Genomic DNA, 27,556 nt, shown 5'->3' with positions numbered 1-27,556 from the left:
TGATGAGTTTTATCCAACGACATCAAGATGTATACAAATGTTTATGCGGATGAAAAAAAAAAAACAGAACGCAGCGGTAGCTACGTGGTTACCGCGTTGGTTGCTACAGCGTCCGCTTCCGATGTGAGAGGGGCTGGGTTCAATTCTAAGGGACGACCGGTAACCCACCGATTTGTCACAATGGTTATAGGAGTACACCGACCTAAAATTTAGTGTTTTTGGGGTACTCATCTCAAAAGATAGCGCTATAGGTTTCAGCAGTGTTCCCTAGGCGTTTCTTCACACACCACAGCTTTGGTGAAATGTTAAAGGATCCGCCACTGCTGTGGGAGGCAGACAATTGAGGCTGCTAGATACCTACGGGTTAGATAGGTACAATCGCACTTCCTGCCCGATCTTTAGCAGAACGAAGTTGATAGTTGCTTGTGAGGGCACCCACGCATGGGAAATTGGCGACACGGGACCGCCACACCTAAGAATAACGTCATGCTCTTTTTTTGCGGTTTTTTGGATGACAATATTGGCCATACTACAGTACTACAGTACTTTTGACCAAGTCTTACAGCCATACTTATTACCATTAAAAGGCTGGATTGATGACATGAACCTGCATATAAATGTCAGATAGCTGACAACCTTTTCATTTCGTTTAAAGGGTCCATTCATATTTTGATTTATCCCACAGAGCATATTCCGCAAGTAAAACAGGTAAATAACCTTCGTGTGAATAATATACGGCAGTTATATGTATTGGAAGGCTCACCATGCATTCATAGCATCCAATGGTGTTATGGTCGTTAGGATGTTACGCAAGATTAGTCATAGTCTATTTCGTATGCGAAGACAAACGCTTTTGTCAGTATATTGCATGTACGTTAAGCCGGTACTTTACTTTGGATGCATATTTTACGCTAGGGCTCCTGCTTGTACGTGATGTCACTCTTTTGTAATCTTTGAAAGGCAAGCCTAGGGACTATATTCAGGTTTTCCTAAGTGGGTAGTCTTGTTTCTGGAAGCTAGGCTCCCTTCACTACGTGGTTGCAATTGTTGGCAGTATACAACAGTTTTTAAAGTTTCATAAATTCTCAGAAAGACGTTTTGAATTAGTTTTTATCTCCCAGCCCAAGTTGTTCTTTGGACCATAGTAGTTGAGATGTCACAAGCCTCAAATTTCGAATATACAGTCTTCTTGACAAACGAAGTATCCAAAGTAGTGATGTATCTTAATCAGTCATTCCAACAACTCTATCAAAATACAGGTTGAGGAAATTTTTGCAACAGACGCAAAACTAACCCCACGCCGCCTTTTGAAATCTATTCTAAGTGGATTACCCCGTACATTTACCAATACAAACAGTCACTGTGACGGATGTTTCGCAAAATGAAGAAAAATCTGCGATTGAGGTTTTCCATACTCTAGGTTGGCAGTTTTCTTTACGCCTTCGTTATTTCGAATGCGTTTTTGTAGCACAATTTTAGCGTAAGTTTTAGCTCTGCGAAAATATTAGCATCAACTTGTTCTGCCGTAAGTTTAACTGATTCTATATTTGTGTGTTATTTTCTCACTAAAAATGAAAACTCAAAAGTGCTGAGTGCGTTGAATTTAGTAGTTTCACCACAAACACACTTGATTGACTTGCCTGGGTACCGGGATATAAGGTAGTTTGTCTGAATGAAATGGCACATGCGTATGCTAAGTCATTTTTGATTGGCCCGGTTATTCACCTATAATACGGGCTTGTAAACTTATTATAGGAGCAAGATTTAGAAGAGAAATTGTTCTTGCAGAATGTTTTTACAGTCCATAACAACTACATTAGAATTTCGGCTGGAAATCATCGTTGGAGTATTAAAATGTGCGACGCGCGTGTAATTGCATTCGAATTTCCTAGGCCGCAGTGCCAAAGCCTATTTCTAAACTTTTTTTACACCGAGCCTGATTTTAGTATTATTTGTAATAATAATCTCGGTTTCCCGCACACGAATCGACAAATTGAGACCCCAGTAAGCCCAGTTAGTCTTTTCTTTTCTCTCCTCAGAACGATGTTGTGTCGATGCCGAGTTTTTACTTAAAATAACTTTCGCAGTATGCATACGTAGATTTCACATTGATAACAAATAAAGGGAGTAAAAAAACAATGATACAGCATTGGTCAGTAACGATGATAATGAACTTACTGCTAAAAATACGTGCACTTGTAAAGCAGTACTCGGCAAATACTAGCGGAAATTGCGAAACACACACTTCCAATGCAGAGAATATAGGAGTGACAAGGTGGGAAGTCTATTCGAAACGTAATCGGTGCAGGAAAACAATTTGAAACCGGATTCCACTTACCTGATGAGGTAGTCAACTGTCAGAGACCGTTGTTTGAATGTTCATATCAATGATTCATTCACAAAGTGAGCCTAATTAGGAGATACGCGAAATACACAGTATAAGAAAAAAGTAATCATAGTAGGATACGTAAAAATCAACAACCTAAATGAAGCGGAACCGCGCGCTTAAAAGAAAATAATGAGGGTGTGCTAGGTTTTTACATACACAAGCAAAGTGCTTCACGCTTTGATGGTCATACATTTTGCAGTATTTTGACGAGAAAATAAAAAAAACGTTCCACTGGCAGTAAAGGAATAGTTTAGAGAGATAAATGGATATTATTACAGTAAGCAGTAATTTTTTCCATGTTTTGGATAAAGTACGATATGGTAGGCAATAATGGCACAGCTAAACAAGATATACAAAGGGCCATGGTACAGTTACTGGTGACGATTTATAGAAATAATGTGCGAGAACGTACTCGAAAGCTTCAGAAATGTGCAATATTTTCTCTGCAAGTCATTTCAAATTAGAATGGTAAGTAGTAATAATGTCGAATTATATAAAATGGTTTGGCGAAATATAGTTCGATAGCTGACACGATTCTGCAGGTGTATATTCCGAGTGGACAACTGTGCGTGAAAGGGCGAAGGGGAAGTCGAAGTGGGTTAGCGTACACGTTAAGAGAGGCATAGTAGATGAGTGCACAAAGATTCTAAGTGAATTTATTCATCTTTTTATCGTTCATAGCGGAATTGTAATTACTCGTCTACAACGAAGTCCAGCTCCTGATTAGAGCTGATTGCTAAGGTATATCTAAACCGTGAAACATCATAAAGAGGAGGGAGGGGGAGGTGATTTTTTTTGGCTTTCACCGGATTGATTTCGTTGTAGTCTCCGTTTCAGTAAAGGCAGCACTTTTGAGACACAGTGAAGTAACAACTCAGAAGCTAATTCACGTTTATCTGTACCTGTGAGTACGTTTCGCGGGTTATTCGTGCGTTAAAACGCTGGGAACGTTTCGCGTCGGTCGTTCGCAGAACATTGCTTTGCCTTTGCAGCAAAGCTGTGACTTTTTCTGTTCTGTATAGATATTGGATACAAAACATGGTCCCTACGTTAGATAATCAATTCTTGGCTGATCCCCCTGAGTGGGTACGAGCCAAGTCTGTTGAATCATCATCGTCATCATCGGCTGCTGCAGGTTCTACGTGCCAGCTGGTGCGGTTGTCGTTTCCGTACCTTGCTCCGTTTCGGTAGGTTCAGCATGATGATTTTTCTTCTTTTCTAGTATTTGCAGCGCATTATTCCATTTAAAGCTGAGCCCGCTTCTTTTTCTTGATTGACTTTTTATGAGAGCGCACTGATGTCGAGCAATTCTCGTGGTGAAGATCACTCCACGTTAACGCCTCTCTGCGCCATGATGACATTACCCATGACGTGTTTCTCCGCAGTGGTATGGGCAGAGTTACCGTCACGCTGGTACCATTGGGTGGTCCCTTATTAGGTTGAATCACCCCTTGGCCAATGAAGAACATCTTCATGCAGTTGTCCCCAAGCTGCCGGAGCATAACTGACACTCGGCAGTTTAATCGCGGTGGGATGGTATGCAGATTGCCAGACCAGGTCTGTGTAAGAGACCTAAAAGTTTCATCTTTTGCATCCATTCCGGTGTGTGCGTTTTTTCCACCTGATCTGGTTTGCTCTAAAGGCACCGTATACGAATAATAGACGCGCAACTGAGCCCTGCCTAATCCTTAGTAAAGCTTTCTGGGGCAGGCGTGGAAGCTGTTTATCGATGCACTTAAGTTGTGGACAACAAGAGCGTCCCGACACTGTCAGTGATTGAGACTTTTGCTGGTACTTCATGTCCTGTATAGATTACCGCGTGACCTACAGTTCTTCGAGCTGTTAGCTAACATCTAAGTTATTACAATGCCGGATATACGGGCAATTTTGGCATAGTGCTGGAGGTTACAATTAGACATGCGCTGCAGCGGACGTGGGGGAGATGACGCTAATAGAGATTGTATGGCCTAAGACGACCTGTGTTGTTTGTGTGGTGGATGACATGCAGTGACTACACAGAATGTACGATTCAGCCACAAGAAATTCAAGTTCTTGAAGATACTGACTAAAGGAGATGCTCTCGGCGGCAGGCTATTGCATTTGTCACGGAAAGAGCGCATGGCTAGGTTGGCATCCCAGCAAATAAGATGTTCCTTGAGACTTCGATTGCATGGCAGTGAAGGTAGCTGTAGGAAAAGATACGACTTGAGTGGTACAATCACTGCCTTCGAAATTGGAAAGACTACCAGATTTACGCTGGAGCTTTTAAACAAGCAGTTCCGCACGGAAAAGAAAATCATTGCTTTCGGGCTTTCGATTATATACCAAAATCAAACAATAAAGTTGTACTCATATATATCTTCCTGAAAGGAAATAATGCAACTAGCTGTGAAAGTAGTAATTATTATTTAGTCTTCAGAGGAAACAAATTATTTGTTAGATATTATTAGTAGGAAGTTAGAGCAGTGCTTTACCTTCCAGTTATCATCACCTCCAAAGCATTGCCAATGAGACGACGACTTCATATAAATTTACTGGTGGGAATTAAAAGAGTAGCTAGCATTTCATCAGCGGCTCCGGCTCTTGATGCGTTGGCCATATTTAAATATATAAATAAGGAATCTCAAAATAATTTATTAGATTTTATCAACAACCCAATAGGAAGGGCATGACTTTCTCCTTCTTGAAAAGTTGCTAAGGTGATACCACTGCCTTCAAATTCGGATAAAGGGTATGAATTGAACAAAATTAGGACCATTGCGCTAACTTCCAATTTATTGAGCCTGAATAAAATAACTTTAAATGTTTGTCACATAAGTTTGATTAACAGGAAATGAATTCCAAATCCGCTCAATTTGACAGATCAAGCTGATCTACATGACAGGCACTTATAGACCTTTAGAATAGCATACAATTAGATAACCGGCAGAGAAAGTATGCCGCATTAGTCATCCTGGACATCGCGAAAGCGTGTGACAGCGTTGAGCATGTAGCTTTGGTAATTAAGCTGAATGCATAAGTTTCCCAAAGTAGATTTAGCCATAGATTGTTGAATATTAGTGAAATAGAGTGTTTTATATTTCCCAAAGCTGCATTTGTTCGTCTACGGAAATACAAACAACAGACGTTCCGCAAGGCACAGTCCTTCTCTCTAGTTTTTTAATGTACTAATGTGTTCTATGCAACGACATCAAGATGTATACAAATGTTTATGCGGATGAAAAAAAAAAGACCGCAGCGATGGCTACACGATTACCGCGTTGGTTGCTACAGCGCCCGCTTCCGATGTGAGAGGGGCCGGGTTCTATTCTCAGGGCCGACCGGCAACACACCGATTCGTGCCAATGGGTAGAGTAGTACACCGACCTAAAAATTGGTGTTTTCTGGGTACTCATCTCAAGAGATAGCCCTATAGGTTTCTGCAGGGTTCCCTAGGCGTTCCTTCACACACCACAGCTTTGGTGAAATGTTAAAGGATTCGCCACTTCTGTGGGAGGCAGAGAATTGCGGCTGCCAGATACCTACGGGTTAGATAGGTACAAGCGCACTTCCTGCCCGATGTTCAGCAGAACGAAGTTGATAGTTGCTTGTGAGGGCACACATGCGTGGGAAATTGGCGGCATGGAACCACGACACCTAAAAATTAACGTCATTCTGTTTTTTCTTGCGGTTTTTTGGACGACAATATTGACTGTACTACAGTACTACAGTACTTTTGACCAAGTACTACAGTCATACTTATTAGCATTGTAAGGCTGAATCTATGACATTAACCTGCATATAAATGTCGGAAAATTGTCAGCCATTCTATTTTGTTTGAAGAAACCATTCATATTTTGATTTATCACCAAGAGCATATTCCTAAAGTAAAACAGGTATATAACCTTCGTGGGAATAATATACGACAGTTATATGTCTTGGAAGGCTCACATAGAATTCTTAGCATAAAATGGTGTTAAGGTCGTTAGCATGTTACGCAAGATTAGTCATAGTCTATTTCGTATGCAAAGACAAACGCTTTTGTCAGTATATTGCATGTTTCGTTCAGCCGGTTCTTCACTTTGGATGCATATTATACGCTGGGGCTCCTGCTTGTAGGTGATGTCACTCTTTTGCAATGCTCGAAAGGCAAGCCTTGTGGCTATATTCAGGTTTTCCTATGTTCGTATAGCCATTAAAATCTTGTTCCTGGAAGCTAGGCTTCCATCACTTCGTGTTTGCAAATAATGGCAGTATACAACTGTTTTTAAAGCTTTTTGAATTCTCAGAAAGACGTTCCAAATTAGTTTTTATCTCCCAGCCCGAGTTGTTCTTTGGAGCATACTGGGTAAGATGTCACAAGACTCAAATGCTGAATATACAGAGTCTTTTTGACAAACAAATATCCTAATTAGTAATGTATCTTCAATCTGTCATTCAAACAACTCTATCAAAATACAGTTTGACGAAATTTTTGCAACAGACGCAAAACTAACCGCACGCCACCTTTTAAAATCTATTCTAAGTTATTACCTCGTACATTTACCATTACAAACAGTCCCTGTGATGGATGTTTCGCAAAATGAAGAAAAATCTGCGATTGAGGTTTTATATGATACTCTAGGTTGGTAGTTTTCCCTACGCCTTCATTATTTCGAACCGGTTTTCGTAGCACAAATTTTAGCGATAGTTTTAGCTCTGCGAAAATATTAGCATCAACTTGTTCTGCCGTAAGTTTAACTGATTCTATATTTGTGTGTTATTCTCTCACTAAAAATGAAAACTCACAAGTGCTGAGTGCTTTGAATTCAGTATTTTCACCGCAAACACACTTGATTGACTTGCCTGGGTACCGGGACATAAGGGACTTTTTCTGAATGAAATGGCGGATGTGTTCGCTAGGTCATTATAAAATGGCCTGATTATTCACCTATTACGGGCTTGTGTATTCATTATAGGGGCTAGATTTTGTGAATTCATTATAGGGGCTGAATTGTGCCTGAAAAATGTTTTTACAGTCCATAACAACTACATTGGAAATTCAGCCGAAATTCATCGTTGGAGTAGTAAAAAGTGTTAGTATTCATCGCACATCGATGAATCCTAACTCTGCGCGGTGCTTTTGCAATCACAGTACTCGCTCTATAAAATCATTCTGCAGAGTCACTTCCGTGGAGAGAAAATCAATTACTTTTGAGAAAAAGCCCACTTGTTGGAGCCTATCACGTGGTCGAATGCTCGGTACACGACGTGTATTGGGTATTTTTGTGTGGTGCGATCGTAAGTTTTCTTCGCTGTTTAAGCAGTGTTTAAGCATTGTTTAGGTACTTCACTCTTAGCACTGTTTTCTTCAAAAATAGTTGGACATAAAAATAATTTGAATATTTGAGACTGGCATAGTCGGGTTTGACTGTATTATGCTTTACATGCACACACGTACGCACGCACAAACACACTGAGTTGTTGTGAAACGCTCTCCATATGCATATATTGTATTGTTAGCACTGCGTGGTAACCAATAGTAACGTCAATATCACTCCCATTCTCATGACTCATATCAAATAGTGGTTCAATTTCCTACTTTCACGGCCATGCAGCTGCGGGCTACAACTGTGTCTACCGAAAACCCCGCCTGTGGCCACGATGGATACGGACGAGAGTGTTCCCGGTATGCTTTCAGAAACATTTATTTGTTTTTTGTATTTGGGTACCAAAATCGTTTTATGTTTAGGAGGGATGCTGTAAGGAAGGGGTGTGCTCGAGAATAATTTTGGCAGTGCTACTTAGGCTTCTTTAACGTACACATAAACCCAAATGCGTTCGTATCTTTATACTTCACGCCCACAAAGTCACTACTCTCATGAAAGGTAATCGACCTCATGCATGTCTTCGAGTTAAGCGGTGCGACAACCAGTGCCGCTCCCATCCACGTCACTGCTCCCATATATATGTATATATTTGCAAAAGGCGTAACATTCCAATGTCTTGCGTGTATACTAATAAATAGCAAGACGTCATTTATGTAATGATTGTAAGATAGTTCAGGCTCGTGTTTCTGTTTTTCAGCCGCCCTCCCCCGTCCCGTAATGAGTACGTGCTTGTTCGTAAACGCCGCTCAATAACAGATCACTTTTGTTTCTTCGTTTTGTAGTAGACTTCAACGTTCAGTCGAACAAATTGAACGCCGCAATGTGCCGTGAAGGTGTCGAACACGTCGAGCTCCCCTATCGGGCTTTTCTCCCAACATGCAGCGAAGTTTAGCGACACGAGCACGTAGTCTTCCTCCTTTCACGTGACCACCAAGATAGTAGCGATGAGACGCTATAGCGTATCAACGATCAGGTGTAGGTAATAACACGTTGTCCGCCTCTTGACCATGGCCGTATTCCCATGCAGGAAAGCACAATGCACAGGAGTACGTAAATAAGCCTCGAAGACATCGTTGATTGATTGATATGTGGGATTTAACGTCCCAAACCCACCATAAGATTATGAGAGACGCTGTAGGGGAGGGCTCCGAAAATATTGACCACTTGGGGTTCTTTAAGGTGCACCCAAATCTGAGCACACAAGCCTACAACATTTTCGCCACCATCGGAAATGCAGCCACCGAAGCCGGGATTCGATTCAGCGACCTGCGGGTCTGCAGCCGAGTACTTTAGTCACTAGACAACCGCGGCGGGGCTACGAAGACATCACGCTGATATTCCTAATAATGTAGGTGGGATGCTCACCGCTACCTAACTTTTTAAGAATAATTGTTGAGATTTACGTCCCAAAACGACCAAATTATTATGAGAGATGCCGTAGTGGAGGGCTCCGGAAATCTCGACCTCCTGGGGTTCTTTAACGTGCACCCAAATATGAGCACATGGGCCTCGCGCATTTTGCCTCCATCAAGAATGCGTCCGCCACGACCGAACTGTAATCACGTGACCTGCGGGTCAGCAGCCGAGTGCCTTAGCCACTAGACCACCGTGGCGGGTCAGCGAACTTGTCAATCATTTTTTGTTGAAATAACAACACCGCTTGAGTATGTGAATACACGACGCAATTTACAGTGCGGAGAAATGGCTCTGCGAATAATTTATTTTATCGCAAAGGGTGATGAAGTATCTTATCGATGATATTTGCATCAATAAAATACTTTATCACCCTTTGCAGGCAGATCGAATTGCTGAAGTGCTGCAGGCACAAAATGGTACCTAATGAAGATTAGTTTTACGTCTTGATTAACTGAAGTTAAAACTGAGCTACATATATGACTTTATATCCTCCCCCTTCTTTACGCGAACGAAAAAAAAAGAAGAAAACAAACTCATACCGCACATGTGTCTACCAACAAAATATGTGCAGGAATACCCAAAAACTTTTTTTTTATTTTTATTTTTTTTATTTATTATTACTGTGAGCCTTTCTCAGGCTCATACAGGGTGGGCGAGCAAATATACACAGTCGCGTACAAACCAGGCAATATCGCACATAGCGGAAGAAACAGAATCACAAGATGATGGTGAAAATAAAACTTGAACGATGAAAGCAATTGTACAAAATAATGGACAGGTCACAAAACATCGAGGTATCAGCAGGGGGTACTGTGATCAGTGTGTTCGGAAGCGCTCACAAACATAAAGAAACAAAAGTTGCTTTTAGTCTTCATAAAACAGGCTTTCTACATTCCGAACAAATGAATCTGCAGAGGAAAGATTAACGCATTCACGCGGCAATTCGTTCCACTCTTCCACTGCTGATGGGAAGAATGAATATTTAAAAGTATCACAGCGTGACATGAATGGTCTAATGCACTTATTGTGGTTGGTACGAAGGGAGTGATGGTTAGGCGGCTTTATATAGTTGTCTTTATGTTTAAACCGTTGTGATAAAAAAGAAAAATAAACTTTAAGGAAGAGACACGGCGACGGGCTGCAAGGGTCGGCAAGCATGCCCGCTTGCGCAGCTCAGCGACACTGTCATGCCTCGAATACTTAGAATAGATAAAGCGAAGGGCCTTGCGTTGGACGACTTCTAATTTGTCGGAAAGATATTTTTTTTGGGGGGGGGGGTTCCATACAATGCTGGCGTACTCGAGGATCGGCCTTATGAGAGATTTATATGCTGTCATCTTTATATTAGAAGGCACCAATGCAAGTTTTCGACGCAGGAACCCTAGCTGGCGATAGGCTTTTGTGTACGTGCTGCTTATATGTGCATCCCACTTCAGTTTACTTGTAAAGGTAACGCCCAAGTATTTAACAGCGTCGTTTCTTGCAATGTTTGTGCCGACCAAATTGTAACTAAAATGCTGGATTGTTTTCCTGCGAGTTATGCTAAGGCAAGCTGTTTTTGACACGTTAATTTCCATTCCCCACTCAAGGCACCAACATGCAATATTAGCTAGTGTGGTATTAAGTCTAAGCTGGTCATCAGTTGTGCGGATAGTGGTGTAGATCACGCAGTCGTCAGCGAATAATCTCATTTTAACGTTAGGCTCAAGGCACATATAGATATCATTAACATATATTAGGAACAAGATGGGTCCTAAAACGGAACCTTGTGGTACTCCGGAAAAAACTTCCAATGAATCAGAGGCTGTGTTGTTTACGGTTACATAATGGCTTCGATTTAATAGATACATTTTTATCCATGCTATTATGTTACTGTTAATACCAATAGACACAAGTTTGTCAATCAATTTACTGTGAGGCACCTTATCAAAAGCTTTGGCGAAGTCTATAAATATGGAGTCGGTTTGCAATTGTGAGTTAATTGTAGTTACGAAGTCATGCGTTATTTCCAAGAGTTGAGTAATGGTAGACAGGTTTTTACGGAATCCGTGTTGGTTTGGGTGCAATAAGTTGTTGTCTTCTAAATAAGTAATTATTGCCTTGTTGATTACATGTTCCAATAATTTACAGCAGCAGCTAGTTAGCGAGATAGGGCTGAATGTTTCTATGGACAGCTTGCTCCCACCTTTATGAATTGGAATTACCTTTGCACACAACCAGTCTGCAGGTAAAGAAGCTGTTAGCAGGGATGCTTTAAAAATTGCTTCAAGGAAGGGACAGAGTTGCTCTGCGTAGCGTCGAAGGAATACATTTGAAATATTGTCAGGACCCACTGATTTCTTAACATCCATCTGGAACAGCAGGTTCAGAATACCTTCCGTAGTGACAACGACATCGGGCATTAAAAAAGGATGCACCGGAGCAACAGGGCTGCTTGGTGCGCATGCACGTGTAAATACCGACTGAAAATACCTATTGAAAGCATTGGAAACGGCCTGCGCGTCCTTTACGATAGTACCCTCAATTTCTGCTTCAGTTGTTGGGTTTTCAGGCCGTGCCAAGAAACGCCGAAATTTTCGCGGCTGATCCGTCATGGAGTAAGATAACGTATGGGAAAAAAAAGTTTGTCTTGCATTTCTAATTTCCGCCTTAAGCTGAGATGCAAGTTCCTTTAAGATGATTGGATTCCTCTTTTTCTTGCGCATTCTCTGTACCCTTCTTTCAAGGTGAATAATACGGCGATTGATCCATGGTGTTTTTCTTTGTGTGCGTTTTAGTTTCGTTGGTATAAAATTTTGTTCACAGTACGTAATTATTTTTTTCAGTTGAATCCAGATACCATTACATTAACACCCTCACATTGCTCTAGAGAAAAAGTCTCTAGTGCTGTGTCGAGGTAATCAATAACACAAACATCATTAGCTCTGGTGTAGTCTTTCACGGCTGTCCGTGAATTTGTGCCATTGGGTTTGGTATTTAAGCATTCAAGGTTAAAAGTTATGATTAACAATTTGTGGTCAGATATTCCATCTTCTACAGTGGCTTTACCGGATAGCTTATCGGAAAGAAAAGCTAGGTCTAGTATGGAACGAGTGTTTCCTTGAATTCGGGTTGGTTCCTGGACCAACTGGGACAATGAAAAATTGAACATTAAATTGTATAATAGCTCGCTGTTGGCGGTATTTCTAGCACCTGTTAAGTTTTCCCAGTCAATAGCGAGCTTGAAATCTCCAGTAAGTATTAATTTGGTACGGGGGGTAACCTTATCAACCAGATAGTCATGTATTTGTAAAAGGTAATCATCAGACGCATTTGGCTTTCTGTAGATGCCACCGATCAGTACTGGAGCATCGTGAGCAAATATTGTGCACGAAACGCTTTCGTGATTCGCGATACCCTTTTCTCTACGATATTGCAAACCACGTTTTATTGCAATGGCGACCCCGCCCCCGCGACCGTCACGATCTGAACGAAGTAAGCAGTATGAAGAAGGAACAATTTCAAAATCAAGAATGTCTGGGTGCAGCCACGTTTCAGTTATCACGACAATATCAGGAGTGTAGGAAAAACAATTCTTCTAGCTTGTCAGTTTTGTTAGCAATGCTACGGGCATTCAAACATACCAATGAAAACGGTGGGGCGGCTTGCGGGTGTCACGCGTTGCTTTTCGCGCGACCATCGTGACGTGCCCTTCTCAGGGAAACTCTTGCATTTTTTGCTTCATCCCATACGTACAATTCGTCATCTATCTTTAGTTTATCGAATACAAGAGTGACCTTAGCACCATTGCCCCGATCTTCCTTTTCTGATTGCCATAGCTTTTTGCGCAGGTCCCGAACTCGTGCGGGAAAAGTCTTCGGATATCGATATCGCTGTTCCCTTCAGTTTGCCGCAATTACGAAGGACTAACATTTTTTCAGAGAAATTGTACAGCATAAGAATTACTGGCTGCTCTCGATTTTGTGTTTTCCTGCCAATTCGGTGCATGCGTTCTACAGATGTAACATTCACCTTGAGGATGTCTTGAAAGATGCCCTTAACAATCCGCTGTAGTAAATCTGCATTTTGTTCGTTATCACCCTCTTCCATGCCATAGATTATTATGTTATTCTGGCGGCTCCTGTTTTCCAAGTCTTCTACCTTAACCGATAGCTCTCGCACCAGTTTATTTGTTTCTACAGTCATCACCTCATGCTCGGCGAGTTTATCCTCAAATTGCTGTAGGCGAGCTAACTCTTTTTCTATGGCGGTTAATCTTTCCTGTACGTTGCCTACTGTAGTGTCTACGTGTTTTAAGTTTTCGGAAAGAGCAGTGAGCGCTTTATTGGTCTTTGTTTGTTCCTTTAGAATTTTCTTGAGGAGCTGGCTATTTAAGGTGGCTTCTGAACCAGACTCTGAGTCTGAGTGGGGTCCAGGGTTTAACTCCACATCACCTGATGTTAACAGCAGTAGCCTAATAACAAGCAAACAATCACACAATGAAGAAAGCAGACTTTGTGGGCCCGGCAGCACTACTAAAGTGAGCGAATCGTCTCTAATAGAGCAGACAGAATGTTTGTCACCCACCTGGACGAAAAAGTAGAAATTCATGAGCAACCGCCAGAACACGGTACTGCCAAGCCCACTGAAAGACTGCTGAAGATGGCTCCGGGTTTTATGCTGAAGCTCAAGCGTGTCCGCTGACGTCACTCGGTTGACCACATGGTAGGGGAGGGGCACTTGAGGCGCTGCTTTCCATGATGGTTCTTCGTTGACGGGGCTGTCCGGCGCAGGCGCGACGATGTTTCCCTGCGGTGGGAAGAGTTCCGCCGGACCAACGACGGAATCCACCCGCAGCAGGGCGATCTGGACGAAAAAGTAGAAATTCATGAGCAACCGCCCAAACACGGTGCTTCCAAGCCCACTTTTTCAGTGTTCCAGTACTTTTTTTCGCACAACGGCCCGTTACTCTGTTAATTTTAAGCCCTTTTTGGCGCGACGCACAGTACCATGGGTTCTGAAACTGGGTTCCGTGGGAACAGGCACTCTATGAAATTCACCTACGGGTTTTGCTTGCTGCCAGAACAAATGGAACCTGCTCCAGTCTTACCCTCATTAGCAATTATTTGCTGACTTCGACGAAAAGTCACAGCTTTGCCGCAAAAGCGAAGCAATGAACGCAATAGCAACAAATTGGAAAGTCCTGCACAGAATAGCAAGCCGATTGAAATGTTCCCCATGTTTCTCATGCACAAATGACAAGCGAAACTTATTCACAGGTAAAGATGAACGTGAATAAGTGTCTCAGTTGTTACTTCTCTGTGTCTGAAAAGTGCGCCATTTTCACAAACGGAAGCTGTGGAACGATTGCAGTGGCCTTTGTGCGCCCCGTAACTACAACAGAACCGATCAAGTGCAAGCCGAACACCAGCCAAATGTATGATCCTCCCAACTGAGAGATAAGGGCACGCGAAACATCGTCTACTACCCCCCCCCCCCCCCCCACTCTACGGGCCAGCCAAAGTACGCGCGAGAGATGAGAGCCGCCGTTAAGGTTCCTCGAGGCACGCGCCCCTTGGGAGGGTGGAGCCTCTCTTTGAAGGGTTGAGGGCCGTTCTACGCGCTTTCCGAGCAGCCGCAGCGCACGTGCCGGGACCCCAACCGCACGACCATTTAAGCTTAGCCTTAAGACTGGCGTAGAAGTCGGTGGCGACTTGGCAATGTGAGTGGCGTGCTTCATTTTTCGTTTTGCAAAAGTAAATGAGGCTTCCGCAAAGCGAGCACCTTGTCTGCGCTCGAATACAGTGCTTATGATTAACCGCGGGTGCTTTGCGACTCGCGCAACAAGGGCGTCAGGTGAGTGAGCTGTGTATGACCACAAGCTCCACGTTGACATGATTGCCTGGGATGTTAGAGATAAGAGGCCAATGTGGCGGTGGTAATGCTAAGGGTGTAATCACCGACACCTACTCTGTCGCCGCCCCACCGCGGTGGTCTAGTGGCTAAGGTACTCGGCTGCTTACACGCAGGTCACGGGATCAAATCCCGGCTGCGGCGGCGTCATTTTCAATGGAGGTAGAAATTCTGTAGGCCTGTGTGCTCAGATTTGGGTGCACGTTAAAGAACCCCTGATCGTCACAATTCTCCGAGCCCTCCACTACGGCATCTCTCATAATCTTATTTTGGTTTTGGGACGTTAAAACCCACATATCAATAAATCAAATCAATCAACTCTGCCCCCTTCCCCCCCTCTATATGGTTCTTTCTACTGCCTTCGTGAAAAAAATGTCAGGGGTTTCACGGCACTCTCAAAAAGCTGTCGGGAATGCCCAAGAACAGATCGATTGAGAACCAGGACACTATACAAAAGGTTATCGATTCAGTACACTCAATAATGCGATTCTGCAACCATATTCACTTCGTCTTTTTTTTTCGCACTGAAAGAACAACAGACTGGCCCAGAGCTACCAAAACAGGGGAATGACAGCGGTGCTATCGAGAGCACCGAATACCCAGAGGGTGAGTCGAATACTGCTGATGCATCCCTTGAACAAGAAGATGAGCGCTGTGTCGCCTTCAAATGCGTGGAAATAATGTCTGTCGAAACCGCAGGTGACAACGACGGTCGACACAATACACCAACTGACTCCCAGGATGTGGCGCCTTGCGGTAAGTCGTGACTGCAGTCGTCGACCTTTTTTTGGGGAACTGTTCATGACTGGTGCTTGCAGCTCGGAAAGGGATGAGAAGACGAAACATGTCTGGTGAAACAAAACGTGCATTTTGAGGTCAGCATTTAAGATCAATCTCTATGTTTTTACAAGACTCTAGATTTAATTAGAAAAACCACCAACCAAAAGATGTTATGGTAAGAAAAGCATTTACTTCTACTGCTTCGGAGTGGATGCAGTTTCCGCGGCTGGTCCCTACCAACCTAAGGAGAAGCGAGCTACATACACAGGGTGTTTCGGCTAAAAAGCGCCAAGCGATAAAAAACTAGAAGTGAGTTCCACGCGTCTTCAGTTAGCGCAGTATTGTTTCTAGCTGTATGTAGCACGTCATAATATTTTTTGATCCGCCAAGTAAATACTGACTCCAGAGAAAAAATTTCAAGACAAGAGAATAAATACAAGTTTCAAGTTACGTTAGATAACAACGCTGGTATACTTATTTAGGGTTTGTTTAAAGCGCATGAAATTCAGAAAACAGCTCGCGATTGCCGCCTTGCGATTGCGCTTTGGGTGCCCTGAAATGTAAGTTGAATAAATTAGGAAAAACCTTCCCCATATATATATATATATATATATATATATATATATATATATATATATATATATATATATATATATATATATATATATATATATATATATATATATATATATATATCAGGGGATGAGTGTAACTCATCCCCTGATGAAGGGAGGACCCCTCCCGAAACTGTCGGGAAATAAATATATTTATCCTTGTTGACAAGGCTCCCGTTGTGCCATATCCCATACCTTCACGAAGACTAACTGGCCCATTGAATTATTACTCCCACTGACTATATATATATATATATATATATATATATATATATATATATATATATATATATATATATATATATATATATATATATATATATATATATATATATATGAGATCTAACAGACGCTAATGCCAAGGAATGTACAGGGGAAGTTATTAGAACCAATGAAATGTAAACAAGAAGAACGAAAAGTGGATGAAAAAATAACCAGCCGTGAGCAGGCTGGTTATTTTTTCATCCACTTTTCTTTCTTATTATTTACATTCGATTGGTTCTAATAACTTCCCCTGTACATTCCTTGGCATTACTGTCTGTTAGATCTCATTAATATTGTGTCAAAACACGGAAAAACGAGCCCTTAGGTATACACTTTTTTCCCTTATTTGATATATATATATATATATATATATATATATATATATATATATATATATATATATATATATATATATATATATATATATATTGGAAAGGTTTTCTTTCTTAAAGCCAGCTTCATATTTTCGCGGAATGCTCAGCAAAGTGAACTAGGCTCAATAAATAAGTAATAGTTAAGCGACTGAGCAGGAGACAAACGGAAATAAAGGTTAAAGAAGGGCTTCTCGCCAACCTAAGATTTGTAGATCACATAGTGCTATATAGCAATCATAAAGGTGGATTGTAGAAAATATTATTTAGCTTGAACAAAAACATATGAAAAGGTAGGGCTAAATGCATCAAAAATAAGGGTAAATAATTGTTAATGGCCCAGCAATTAAAGTATGAGTGATTGGCAAACGGCTTTTGAAATCTGTAAAATGGTGCGTATACCTAACTCAACTACAGGGAGCTGGCTCATGAAAAGAAAAACAACCAATGGAAAAATGGGTGGGAGTGCATATGGTAGGTGTTACTATATCCGGACATGCAAACTACTGCTCGTTTGAAAACGAAAAGTGTACAATCATAGCAACTTTCACAATCAAGAAAGCGGGCAAAAAATTGGCAGATCCCGCGTAGAGTTAGATAAGATGACATGCGAAGCACGAATGAGGAAGGTTGAATTGTCAAAAAGAAACAGCAAAAATTCACGAGTCGCTTGTAAATTACGCCATACTTTACTTCCATGTTGTGAATCATCATTATCCTGAAATTTGTGTTCATCGTCCATTCACGTCGTGTATTGCCAAATTTTTAATATTAGAATCTAACGAAATGACCGCGAGCGCGCCGTGAGCGTATCATGTAGGGATGTTTTGCATGACACCCATGTCATAATTATTATGTTTGGATGTGTCATTTATCTTCGACGCCTATTCACGTCTCGTAATACCAAATTTGGTATACATAAAACTACCGAAACGGCTGCGAGCGCATCATGAGCGATGTATGTAGTCATGTTCTTACAAGACACAAATGTCATGATTATCATGTTTGCACCAGTCATATATTTTCCTCATCTACTCACGTCACGTAACACCGAATTCGGTTATAAGCAAGCGAAATGGCCATAAGCACACCATGATCGTGGCGTGTAGTTATGTTTTACATAACACGCATCTTATGATTATGATGTTTGGACATGTAAAAAACCTTTGTCATCAATTCACGTCAACTTCCAAAATGAAAAAAAAGGTATATATGAAGCTAGCGAAACGACCGCAAGTGCATCATGAGCCTGCATGTGCTCATGTTCCTACATGACACGTATGTAATGACTATCATGTTTCCACCAGTGATATACCTTTGTCAAACGGCCACGAGTGACTAATGAGCGTGGCATGTAGTAATGTTCTCCCATGACATGCATGTCATATGTTCCAGTGAGGACATGTCACTTATGTTCGCCATGCAGCCATGTCATACCATACCAGTTTTGCAATAAGTCATTAGAACGAAACCACCACAGGAGCAGCAAGACTATGGCAAGTGAATCATGATATCTATAAAACACATGTCCTGATTTTCATGTTATGACAAGTTAACAATGCTCGTTATGCAGTCATGGTGTGCCATACCAAGTAAGTTTGGTATAGATCCCATCATCTAAACAGCCAGGAGAGCTGAAAGTCGTAGACTATCATATATATATATATATATATATATATATATATATATATATATATATATATATATATATATATATATATATATATATATATATATATATATATATATATATATATATATATATATATATATATATATATATATATATATATATATATATATATATATATATATATATATATATATATATATAGACATCGTCACGATGTTGTGGCGCGCGCTCTCATCTCCCACGCATACTTTACCCCGTGGAGAGGGGCAGGGTGGACGCTCACGCGTGCGATTGCTTATCTTGCGGCGGGGAACAATCTCGTATGCTTTCGCTTGACTTGGGCTTTCATAGGAAAGATTGTGTTGTAGTTGCCGGGCGAACAAACGTCACTGCAAGTGTCGCACAGTCTCTGTTTGCGAAAAGGGCGCGCTTTTCAGACACAGCAACGTAACAACTTTGACGCTCATTCGCATTCATGTGTACGTTTGAGTATGTTTCGTGCGTCATTTGTCTGTAAGAAACGTGGGGTACGTTCCAATCTGCTTGAGTTTTGGCGCGTGACCTTTAAATTTGTTGCTATCACGTTTATTCCTTCGTCTTTTCGGCAAAACTGATACTTTTTCAGTTGGAAGAATTCCTCTTGAACCAAAGGTACTTTAAGAATCTTTACATAAAATAGGTTGTAACTTAGGAAAAAAATGAATGCACCATCCACAAAGCCGTGGCACGCCTGCACGCCTCAGGGGAAATACTATCGCGCGTGACGGTTTGCCCTTGAAATGTAAGGGCTTTTTCTAAGCTAGTACAAATAATAACACTCTGATACAATGCATATGAAAATTTAAGGTTCGTCGTTATCACTAGCTAAAAATTTTCTAAGGGATGATGTCAGACTCCCTGGTAAAACTATCCAGGATGCTTTAGCTTCTGACGTAGAACCAGCAATGCAGAGGCGCCTCACTATTGAAAAGTCAGCTTTCTGAAACCTTTCGGAAGTATTTCACGTCTCATGAATGCGTATACACCATTGGATGGACGACTTACGGAAAATCTATTTTAGATGAACAAAGTTGGCGGTGGGTAGAGCTGACATCTCAGTTTGTGAACGAATATCTATCTATCTATCTATCTATCTATCTATCTATCTATCTATCTATCTATCTATCTATCTATCTATCTATCTATCTATCTATCTATCTATCTATCTATCTATCTATCTATCTATCTATCTATCTATCTATCTATCTATCTATCTATCTATCTATCTATCTATCTATCTATCTATCTATCTATCTATCTATCTATCTATCTATCTATCTATCTATCTATCTATCTATCTATCTATCTATCTATCTATCTATCTATCTATCTATCTATCTATCTATCTATCTATCTATCTATCTATCTATCTATCTATCTATCTATCTATCTATCTATCTATCTATCTATCTATCTATCTATCTATCTATCTATCTATCTATCTATCTATCTGTCTGTCTGTCTGTCTGTCTGTCTGTCTGTCTGTCTGTCTGTCTGTCTGTCTGTCTGTCTGTCTGTCTGTCTTGCCGCTACACTCATAACGTGCTCGCGGCCGTTTGGGTTGTCCCACATATAGATAGTATGGTATTACGTGACGTCATAGACGATGAAGGTATATGACACGTTCGAACAGGATAATCGTGACATGAAAGTCATGCACGGCAAAATTAACGTCTGCCTCGTAACGTTGTGCTGATGTCAAAGCGACATATGAACCTTCCTCATTCGGGCTTCGCATATCAACGATTGCCACAGTACGCGAGATCTGCCTATTGTTTCTTTTTAGCAACATAGAAAAGAAGCGTTATTATGTGTGCAGTTTAATTATTCAGTAATGAATGCGGTATATCCCCTAATTAACGAAATCCTCACGCAATGATTTTTTGTTGCGTTCCCGTGATAATTTAGCACTTGAGAAAATGGGAAAAAATAACGTAAACCTACTATTTGCAGAACCTAAAACTATTCGAAAGATCTCTGACCTTGCTTGGTTTCAGGCAGCTTTGAAGAATTTCGATGGCTCAAGCCTCGCAACTTGCTAAGCTCTACATAGCTTTGTAGTCAAATGTAGGCACCGTGGAAACAGAATTGTGAGAAAAGCGTCGGCTTCCTCGCGCGAACACACTTGTCTCTTCTGGGTATTGTTACTTTCCTCACTCTGATCTTAACTCTCATATTCTTTGCGCACGATTTCGGTGATAGCGTCGCAGCTGAACTTTAAGAGCACGATCAGGCCAGTGTCGGTAGCCAGAAAGTCGTGCCGTTGAACAGCGTATTGTAGAGCTCTAACGACATGATGAATCCCATCCCAAACTTCACCTAGCGGCTGCAGGTGTTGGCTGCATTTGAACAGCAATGGTAGCACTAATGCACTTCGCAGAAACCTAGGTGCATGACTTGTCAAATAACCTATGCACATCTGTCTAACTTCGGGGTTCGCACTAGCTTTTGAGATAAAAAACTGTTACAGGTTTTTTATCTCATAGGCAGTTGCAAAAAACCTGAAAGCTTCCGTTATTGTGGAAATGCTATGTCAAATCTTTTGGCTCTCGAAAAGGCTCCATAAAACATTAAAATACATGGGCATTCGCCGACCTGATTTTTTTTAACTAGCTAGATTTTAGCTCTTGGAGGCTTTATTTAGAAGAGAGTTTGACTGAACGGTGATTTGAATGCGGAAAACCACTCAAATAGGAGCACTGTTTTTCCCGTTTGCTTGGTCTTCAAGCCTAAGATAAATTACATGTAAATGATTTTATTGAAAAATATATAGCGTGCATATAGGTCGTTCATGTAAAATAGACGGATTTCGTTTCAAATTCAGAGTAATTTTGCGATACGCCAGCAAACAAGTCAGTTGGAAAATAAGTTTTGAAGCTGTTTTTCTGTGAAGCAGCAAAATCAGTTTGATGAGCGGTCTTTACATAACCGCTTAGTAAAAGGTAGTGATATATGTTTGCAGATGAACAGAACACCTTGTGGAAAATCGTTCTTGTTGTGAAATTAACGAGTGATCAAGTACTGCACATCAGGCATTTGCGCGTAGCTTCAGGGTACGAATTGGGGGTAGCGTAAGCACGGTTTTAGTCCTGCAGTTTGCACTATGTACGCAACTTCGCCACGGTCCATTTGCAGGCACGCCCGTGTGGCGTTGGGTTGCCTATACATGCGCACCAAACTGCTGGTGGGGAGCACATATGAAATAACTGGTCACGGCATTTGAAGAAACAAGACTATATTTACATTATTTACACATAGTAGTTAGAACAGTCCATGGCGGACGCTTTCATTTTTCTTTAAAATTCACGCGTTCTTTCGATGGCTTCTTCTTCTTCATCTTCTCAAGGAAAGACGAATATTCAATTTTCTCCGCCCTCCGAAAAGTCGCGCGCTTTGAGTTCATTTCAGTGAAGACAGTTCCATTGGGTAAAGAAGCTGGACAGGTCATGGTATTACAAAGCCTGTCGGAAGTTTAACCGAACAGCTCCTTATACTTTGGTCACATCCACGATGTTCATCTTGGATTTTCCCTGTTTTCCGTAGCAGCCTTGGGATGCTTTCTTCATAAAAAAAAGATGATACCAGCTTTGAGATAGTTTGAACCCTGCACATTGGCACAGCGCGCAGAGCGGAAGGCATGCTGGTACTCTTTCTTCCATATTTTTCAAAAATGTTCCAACAATTGTTTACGATGGAGCCCTTTTCTCAAGACCATCGATCTCAATCCTGAAGTGTCAGCGTTTTCGTTTGGATAGGGAAGGCTTGTTAATAATTTACCGCTTAAGAAACGAGCCGGCGTTAACATTTCGCTATCGTCAGCTGTAGTTGACAGATAAGTGAGGGGCCGGGAGTTACTTACCACCTCTACTTCCTACAACATTGAGGTTAACTCTTCAGGCGAAAGCCTCGCTGTGCCTGGAATCTTCCGTAGGCTGGTTTTGACAGTTCTTATCAACCTCTCCCAGAATCCGCCCTATCATGGTCCCCTTTCTACAATAAACTTCTACTCAATTCTCGAGAGCAGTAGTCCTGTAGCTCTCCACTGAACAATACTCCAGCCAAAGAAGAGATTTCCTTTGACGCTTTTTTGAACGTCTGTCCGTTGTCTGTATAGATCACATCAGGCAATTCTCGACGTGCTATAAATCGGCGAAACGTCAGTAGCAAGCTTTCTGATGACATTTCGGTGGCTAAATCAAGATGTACTGCCCTCGTGACGGCACAAGTAAGCAGTACAATGTAGGTCCTGGTGTGGCTGCCTTTCACATAGAGTGTTCCAGAAAAATCTATTCCAACCGCTTGAAAAGGATCTAATCGGCGTACTCGTTCTCTTGGTAATGGGGCAACATGTGCGCTGCTTGGCTTTAAGCGCGTCTTGACACAAGCGTTGCAAGTTCTGACAATCTTCTTCACAGTTTGTCTGCCGCGTGGTATCTAAAATTTTTCTTGAAGTTCCGCAAGGGTATCTTGTAGGCCTCCGTGGAGTGTTCGCTTATGGCACTCTCTTGTTATAAGTTTTGTAATCTCATGGAGTCGAGGCAGCAAAGTAGGATGCTTGATTTCTTCTGCTTCCCGTGAGAGTTGTAGTTGTTCGTTACATGACACCGGCGTTTCCTGTCAAGAATAAATGAAGCATTGCTATATCTGACTTGTTACGTAGCTGTTGTTCCTTTCCAACTTGAGAGATTTCTTCCACATAAGCATCCTCTTGAACCACCATGACCGAGTATTCTTCTGCTTCGCAGATTTCTTCGGCTGTGAGGTGCGCTCTGCCTCTGATACTTGAATCTTTACAACTTTCTATGAAACGAAATACCCAGGAAGTTACTCGTAATATTTTCGTCAAGCATGAGTGATGTTGAAGATCAAAATAGGCATATATGTTCTCACATGTGGAACTTTCAAAACAACTTTTGCTTCATTTAAGTCTACATAATCAACAGGTAAATCTTCAAGACTGTTTTTGAGCCATCTATCTTCCATTTCTTTTAACCATGGTGGTCCTGTCCACCAAATTTTGTTTGTCTTGCCAAGATGCAATAGCACTCCACGTGTGAAGTAATCCGCAGGATTATCCGTACCGGGGAAGTGTCGCTATTCTCCGTTCACAGAACATGCTTGAATTTCAGTCATTTTAATTTCGACATAACCTTTCCATTTCTTTGCGGACCCCTTTATTCAATGTAGCGCGGCCTTTGAATCGGTCCAAAAGAATGTTTCCAACCTGTAATTATTAGGATCATCCTTCAGAAAGTTCCCTAGCCTTGCTCCAAGCAAAGTGCTATGTAATTCCAGTCTCGGCAAAGTCACTTTCTCCAGAGGTGCCACTCGCGACTTCGCCATAATGAGGTGCCTATGGGCGACATTCTCTTGATCAAGGAATTTCAAATACGCACAAGTTCTATACGCCTTCTGACTAGCATCACAAAATATGTGAAGTTGCATAGAGTGACTTGTTAGCCCAGTTTTCAACGATCGCACGATAGTCATAGAAGGAAGGCACTGCAGATTAGAGCACCATTTCTTCCACTGTATAGCAATATCCAAAGGCAAATTGTCATACCAATCTGCTTTTCTTTGCCACAGCTCCTGAAACAATATCTTGGCCTGAATGCTGAAAGGTGCAAGTATTACCAGTGGATCGAATGTCCTTGACACTGCTTGCAGCACATATCTCTTACAAGGTCTTCGCCCTTTCTCCAAGAACATTAATGCTGATTTTGCCGCTACTGCCATCTGATCTCTCAGAGGATCCCACAAAAGCCCCAATATCTCGCCAACTCTTCCGCTTGCACCATCTCCTTCAGCTGTATTAATGAGATCTCTCAGCAGTTTGGAATTTGATGACTTTTTCCTCAAACACGTTTCTGCTCGTTCCATAATGGCGTTTGCGTCTGTGTGCTCTTTCTGCTGAATCCTCATTTTCGTGCCCGATAAGAAGGCCATCAACATAAAATGATGCTGCAAGCTGCTTGACCGTTTCTTTCTTTGGACCTTTCACTGCCTTTAATTGATGTTGTAGTGTGGCGTTGAGCAGAAATGGACTTGATACGGTACCAAAAGGAACCCATGTCATGCGCCATTCCTCTACTACTCTAAGAAGGTATTTCCTGGAACCATAGGAATCTTAGTGCGTCTCGGTCTTTCATTTTTACGCTAATCTGAGGAAAGGCTTTCTCTATGTCGGCTGTCAGAGCGACACGGTTGAAGCGAAGGCATATGAGAAGAGTAACCAAGTCTGATAGTAGCTTTGGTCCCTTCTCGAGATGCTCATTAAGGGATGAGGAACCAGGATTGTGAGAGGATGCGTCGAAAACCACTGTTACTCGAGTTGTCGTAGACTCGGTTCGCACGACTGTATGATGTGGCATGTAGTAAATCCGATCTGCTTGCTCAACGCTTTGAGGAGGTACTCTCTCGGCATGCCGCATCTTCATATAGTTCGTGATGGTGGCATCATATGCCACAGCAAACTCTGAATTGTTCTTCATCCTTTTCCCCAGATACTTTAGCCGCTTCATTGCTTGTATTCGGTTATCATCTAGTTGTCCAAAACTTTCTTTCCACGGAAGCGCTACTTGGTAATGACCATTGAAGAAAGTAACCTCCTGGTCATACTTTCCAGTACCCTATTCTTTTCTTTGGTCGGAGTGTTCTCGGCTGGAAAAACTCCAATGCGCTCCATTCCCAAAACCTCCGTAGAATCTCGTCAGCAGAGTCAGCAGACGTGGTTAGTCGTAAGACGCATACGTTGAGAGCTGATTCCAAAGAGTAGTCAAAAGAAAGTGGCACTTGCAACATCTATCCAAAGGCACAACCCATCTCCACCAAGCTTTTCTGTCCATTGTACCGCTCCGTCTCTCCCGACATGAATTTCCCAAGCTGATCGGCACCGATTAAAAGGCTGATTCCTGGAACTGCAGCCATACCAGGTATCACCAACTTGTCAGCGAAGAGATGGTCTTCGATTTCAATAGCTCTGACAAAGTCATGGTCGACTGGTACTTGCACAACATCCTTGCAGACGAATGGTACTTCTATGGCGGTTAACAAGTATTCCTTGGTGCCACATTGACTGTGAAGCTTCAGTTCGACGACACGATGTTGTCTCGGAACGAAACTTGTTTGTCCGAACCCATTTAGCTGTAGATTGACTTATCCAAGTTATTTCAATCCAAGCGTCGTGGATACATCTTCACGAATAAATGAACGCTGGCTTGCGCTGTCCACAATGCCACGAATATAGACCTTTTGCGTTTTCCCTATGACCCATGCCCTAAATGTTTTGCAGTAAGACATCAGATTCTTCGTACCAATGAGAGCTGGTATGCGGACTGTTTGCAGTTACGGAGCCTTCATGTTCTTTCTTTTTCTGTTTCCAATTGGGATCACACACTGAAGAAACGTGCCTACCTCAGGATGTTCCACACTTGACTTTTTCTAGCATTCTTTGGCTAGACGCCCTCTTACGGTGTATCCATAGTATCACTTCTGGGCAGCCAATTTCTTCAACTTTTCCTCATGGGTAGTACTGCTGTCACAAACTGGAGTAGCGTGCTTTGTAGACCCACAAAACAGTCTTTATCGTTAGCTTTCGACGAACACTGCAAAACCGCTGCTGTTGGTAGAGTAGCGTTCAAGATCCTTCTCTTTTCGGGTGGATGGGTGGCTTTCTTTCCTTTAAGTTCATATGCTTCCCTTCTTTCGCAGCTTTCGACTTCCACTTGAAGATACCTCAGGAGTTCTTGCAATTCCTTTTCGGCTGTGGCTGTCGTTGATGAGTCACGCTGTTGTCCCGAGCCTGCATTGTGTGTCGTAGACGGTAGTGACTTTAGCTTGGCTTCTTTCTGGTAATAACCAACGACGATGTGTTTTGGCAATGCCTCTAAAAAAATATCCGTCATCTAGTTGCATAAATAGCAGGACTTATGTTTAATACTTTCGGACCTCTGATGTGACGCTGCACATGACGCAACAGCTTTCAAATATTTTAGACGTCTTCCGAAGAATCAACTGCTAGTTGAGCACGCAGTCGGCGTAGATAGTCCTGTACAAAACGCCGGTTATCTCCGAAGCGAGATTTCAAAATCCAGGCGGCATCATCGTAGCACTCGGCCGTCGTTTGCAGCCCAGAAATCGCAGCGACTGCGTCCCCTTTCAAAAGATTCTTTAGATATTGAAACATTTCTCCTTTTGTCAGGTTTTCGATTTCCTCAAAAGCGGTCCTGAACTGCTCCCAAAGTGAAGGCCAGTGGTGGAGCTGTTCGTCAAATGTCTGCAGCTGGAGTGTGGGAAGCTTGATTTCCTTGCGCAGTGTGCGATCCTCAGGCCTCTGGGATGGCCTTGCAGGTAGAGACTGAGATGTCGTAGGACAATGGGTTTTACACAATTGCCACTCTCCAGCCTTCAGCTGTCCCAGCATTTCTAGCGCAGCGTCTTGATAAGTCAACACAGCTTGAAACTCTCTAGCGAACTCATCCTCTGCAATAAGCTCTTCATGCTCAGCGTTAACTTTATCCAAATACGCGTTGTTGCCTTTTTGCACTGTCAGCCCTTTCCATCACGGCTTTAGCTTCATTGATGAGACGCGTATTCATCTGTCATCGTGCCGTTCGCTTCTCGTTCAGCGCTCTGGCGCAATTTATCTTGCTTCGAAAATGCGCGACCATGCTGACCTCAATCGACTGGTCTGTTTGCTGTCATGGTGAAAAGCAGCGGAATATGTCCCTACAGGACTTCTTTTCTGGTTTTCTTCCAAGGTTGCCGCTGTCCTCCCGAAGAGCTGTCGCATTGGAAATTTCCCGATGAGC

The 27,556-nt window shown here is 42.1% G+C and overlaps 1 protein-coding gene across 4 annotated transcripts in view; it reads left to right on the top strand.

Annotated features, from left to right (window-relative positions):
- LOC119162350 (uncharacterized) overlaps nucleotides 1–27,556 on the top strand; it is a 246,514-nt gene that overhangs the window by 213,378 nt on the left and 5,580 nt on the right. For 3 of the 4 annotated variants that reach the window (XM_075879678.1, XM_075879679.1, XM_075879677.1), the window contains exons 2-4: nucleotides 7,966–8,036; nucleotides 15,577–15,651; nucleotides 15,745–15,801. In XM_075879678.1, the coding sequence (XP_075735793.1) occupies nucleotides 8,012–8,036; nucleotides 15,577–15,651; nucleotides 15,745–15,801 (157 nt within the window). In that variant the 5' untranslated portion in view covers nucleotides 7,966–8,011. Of the gene's footprint in view, nucleotides 1–3,285; nucleotides 3,577–7,965; nucleotides 8,037–15,576; nucleotides 15,652–15,744; nucleotides 15,802–27,556 lie in introns of those variants that run through there. The other variant, XM_075879676.1, reaches the window with a different exon arrangement.

This window comes from Rhipicephalus microplus, chromosome X, assembly GCF_043290135.1.
Source record: "Rhipicephalus microplus isolate Deutch F79 chromosome X, USDA_Rmic, whole genome shotgun sequence".
NCBI classification, from domain to species: Eukaryota; Metazoa; Arthropoda; class Arachnida; order Ixodida; family Ixodidae; genus Rhipicephalus; species Rhipicephalus microplus.
This window is presented reverse-complemented; position numbering and strand designations above follow the sequence as displayed.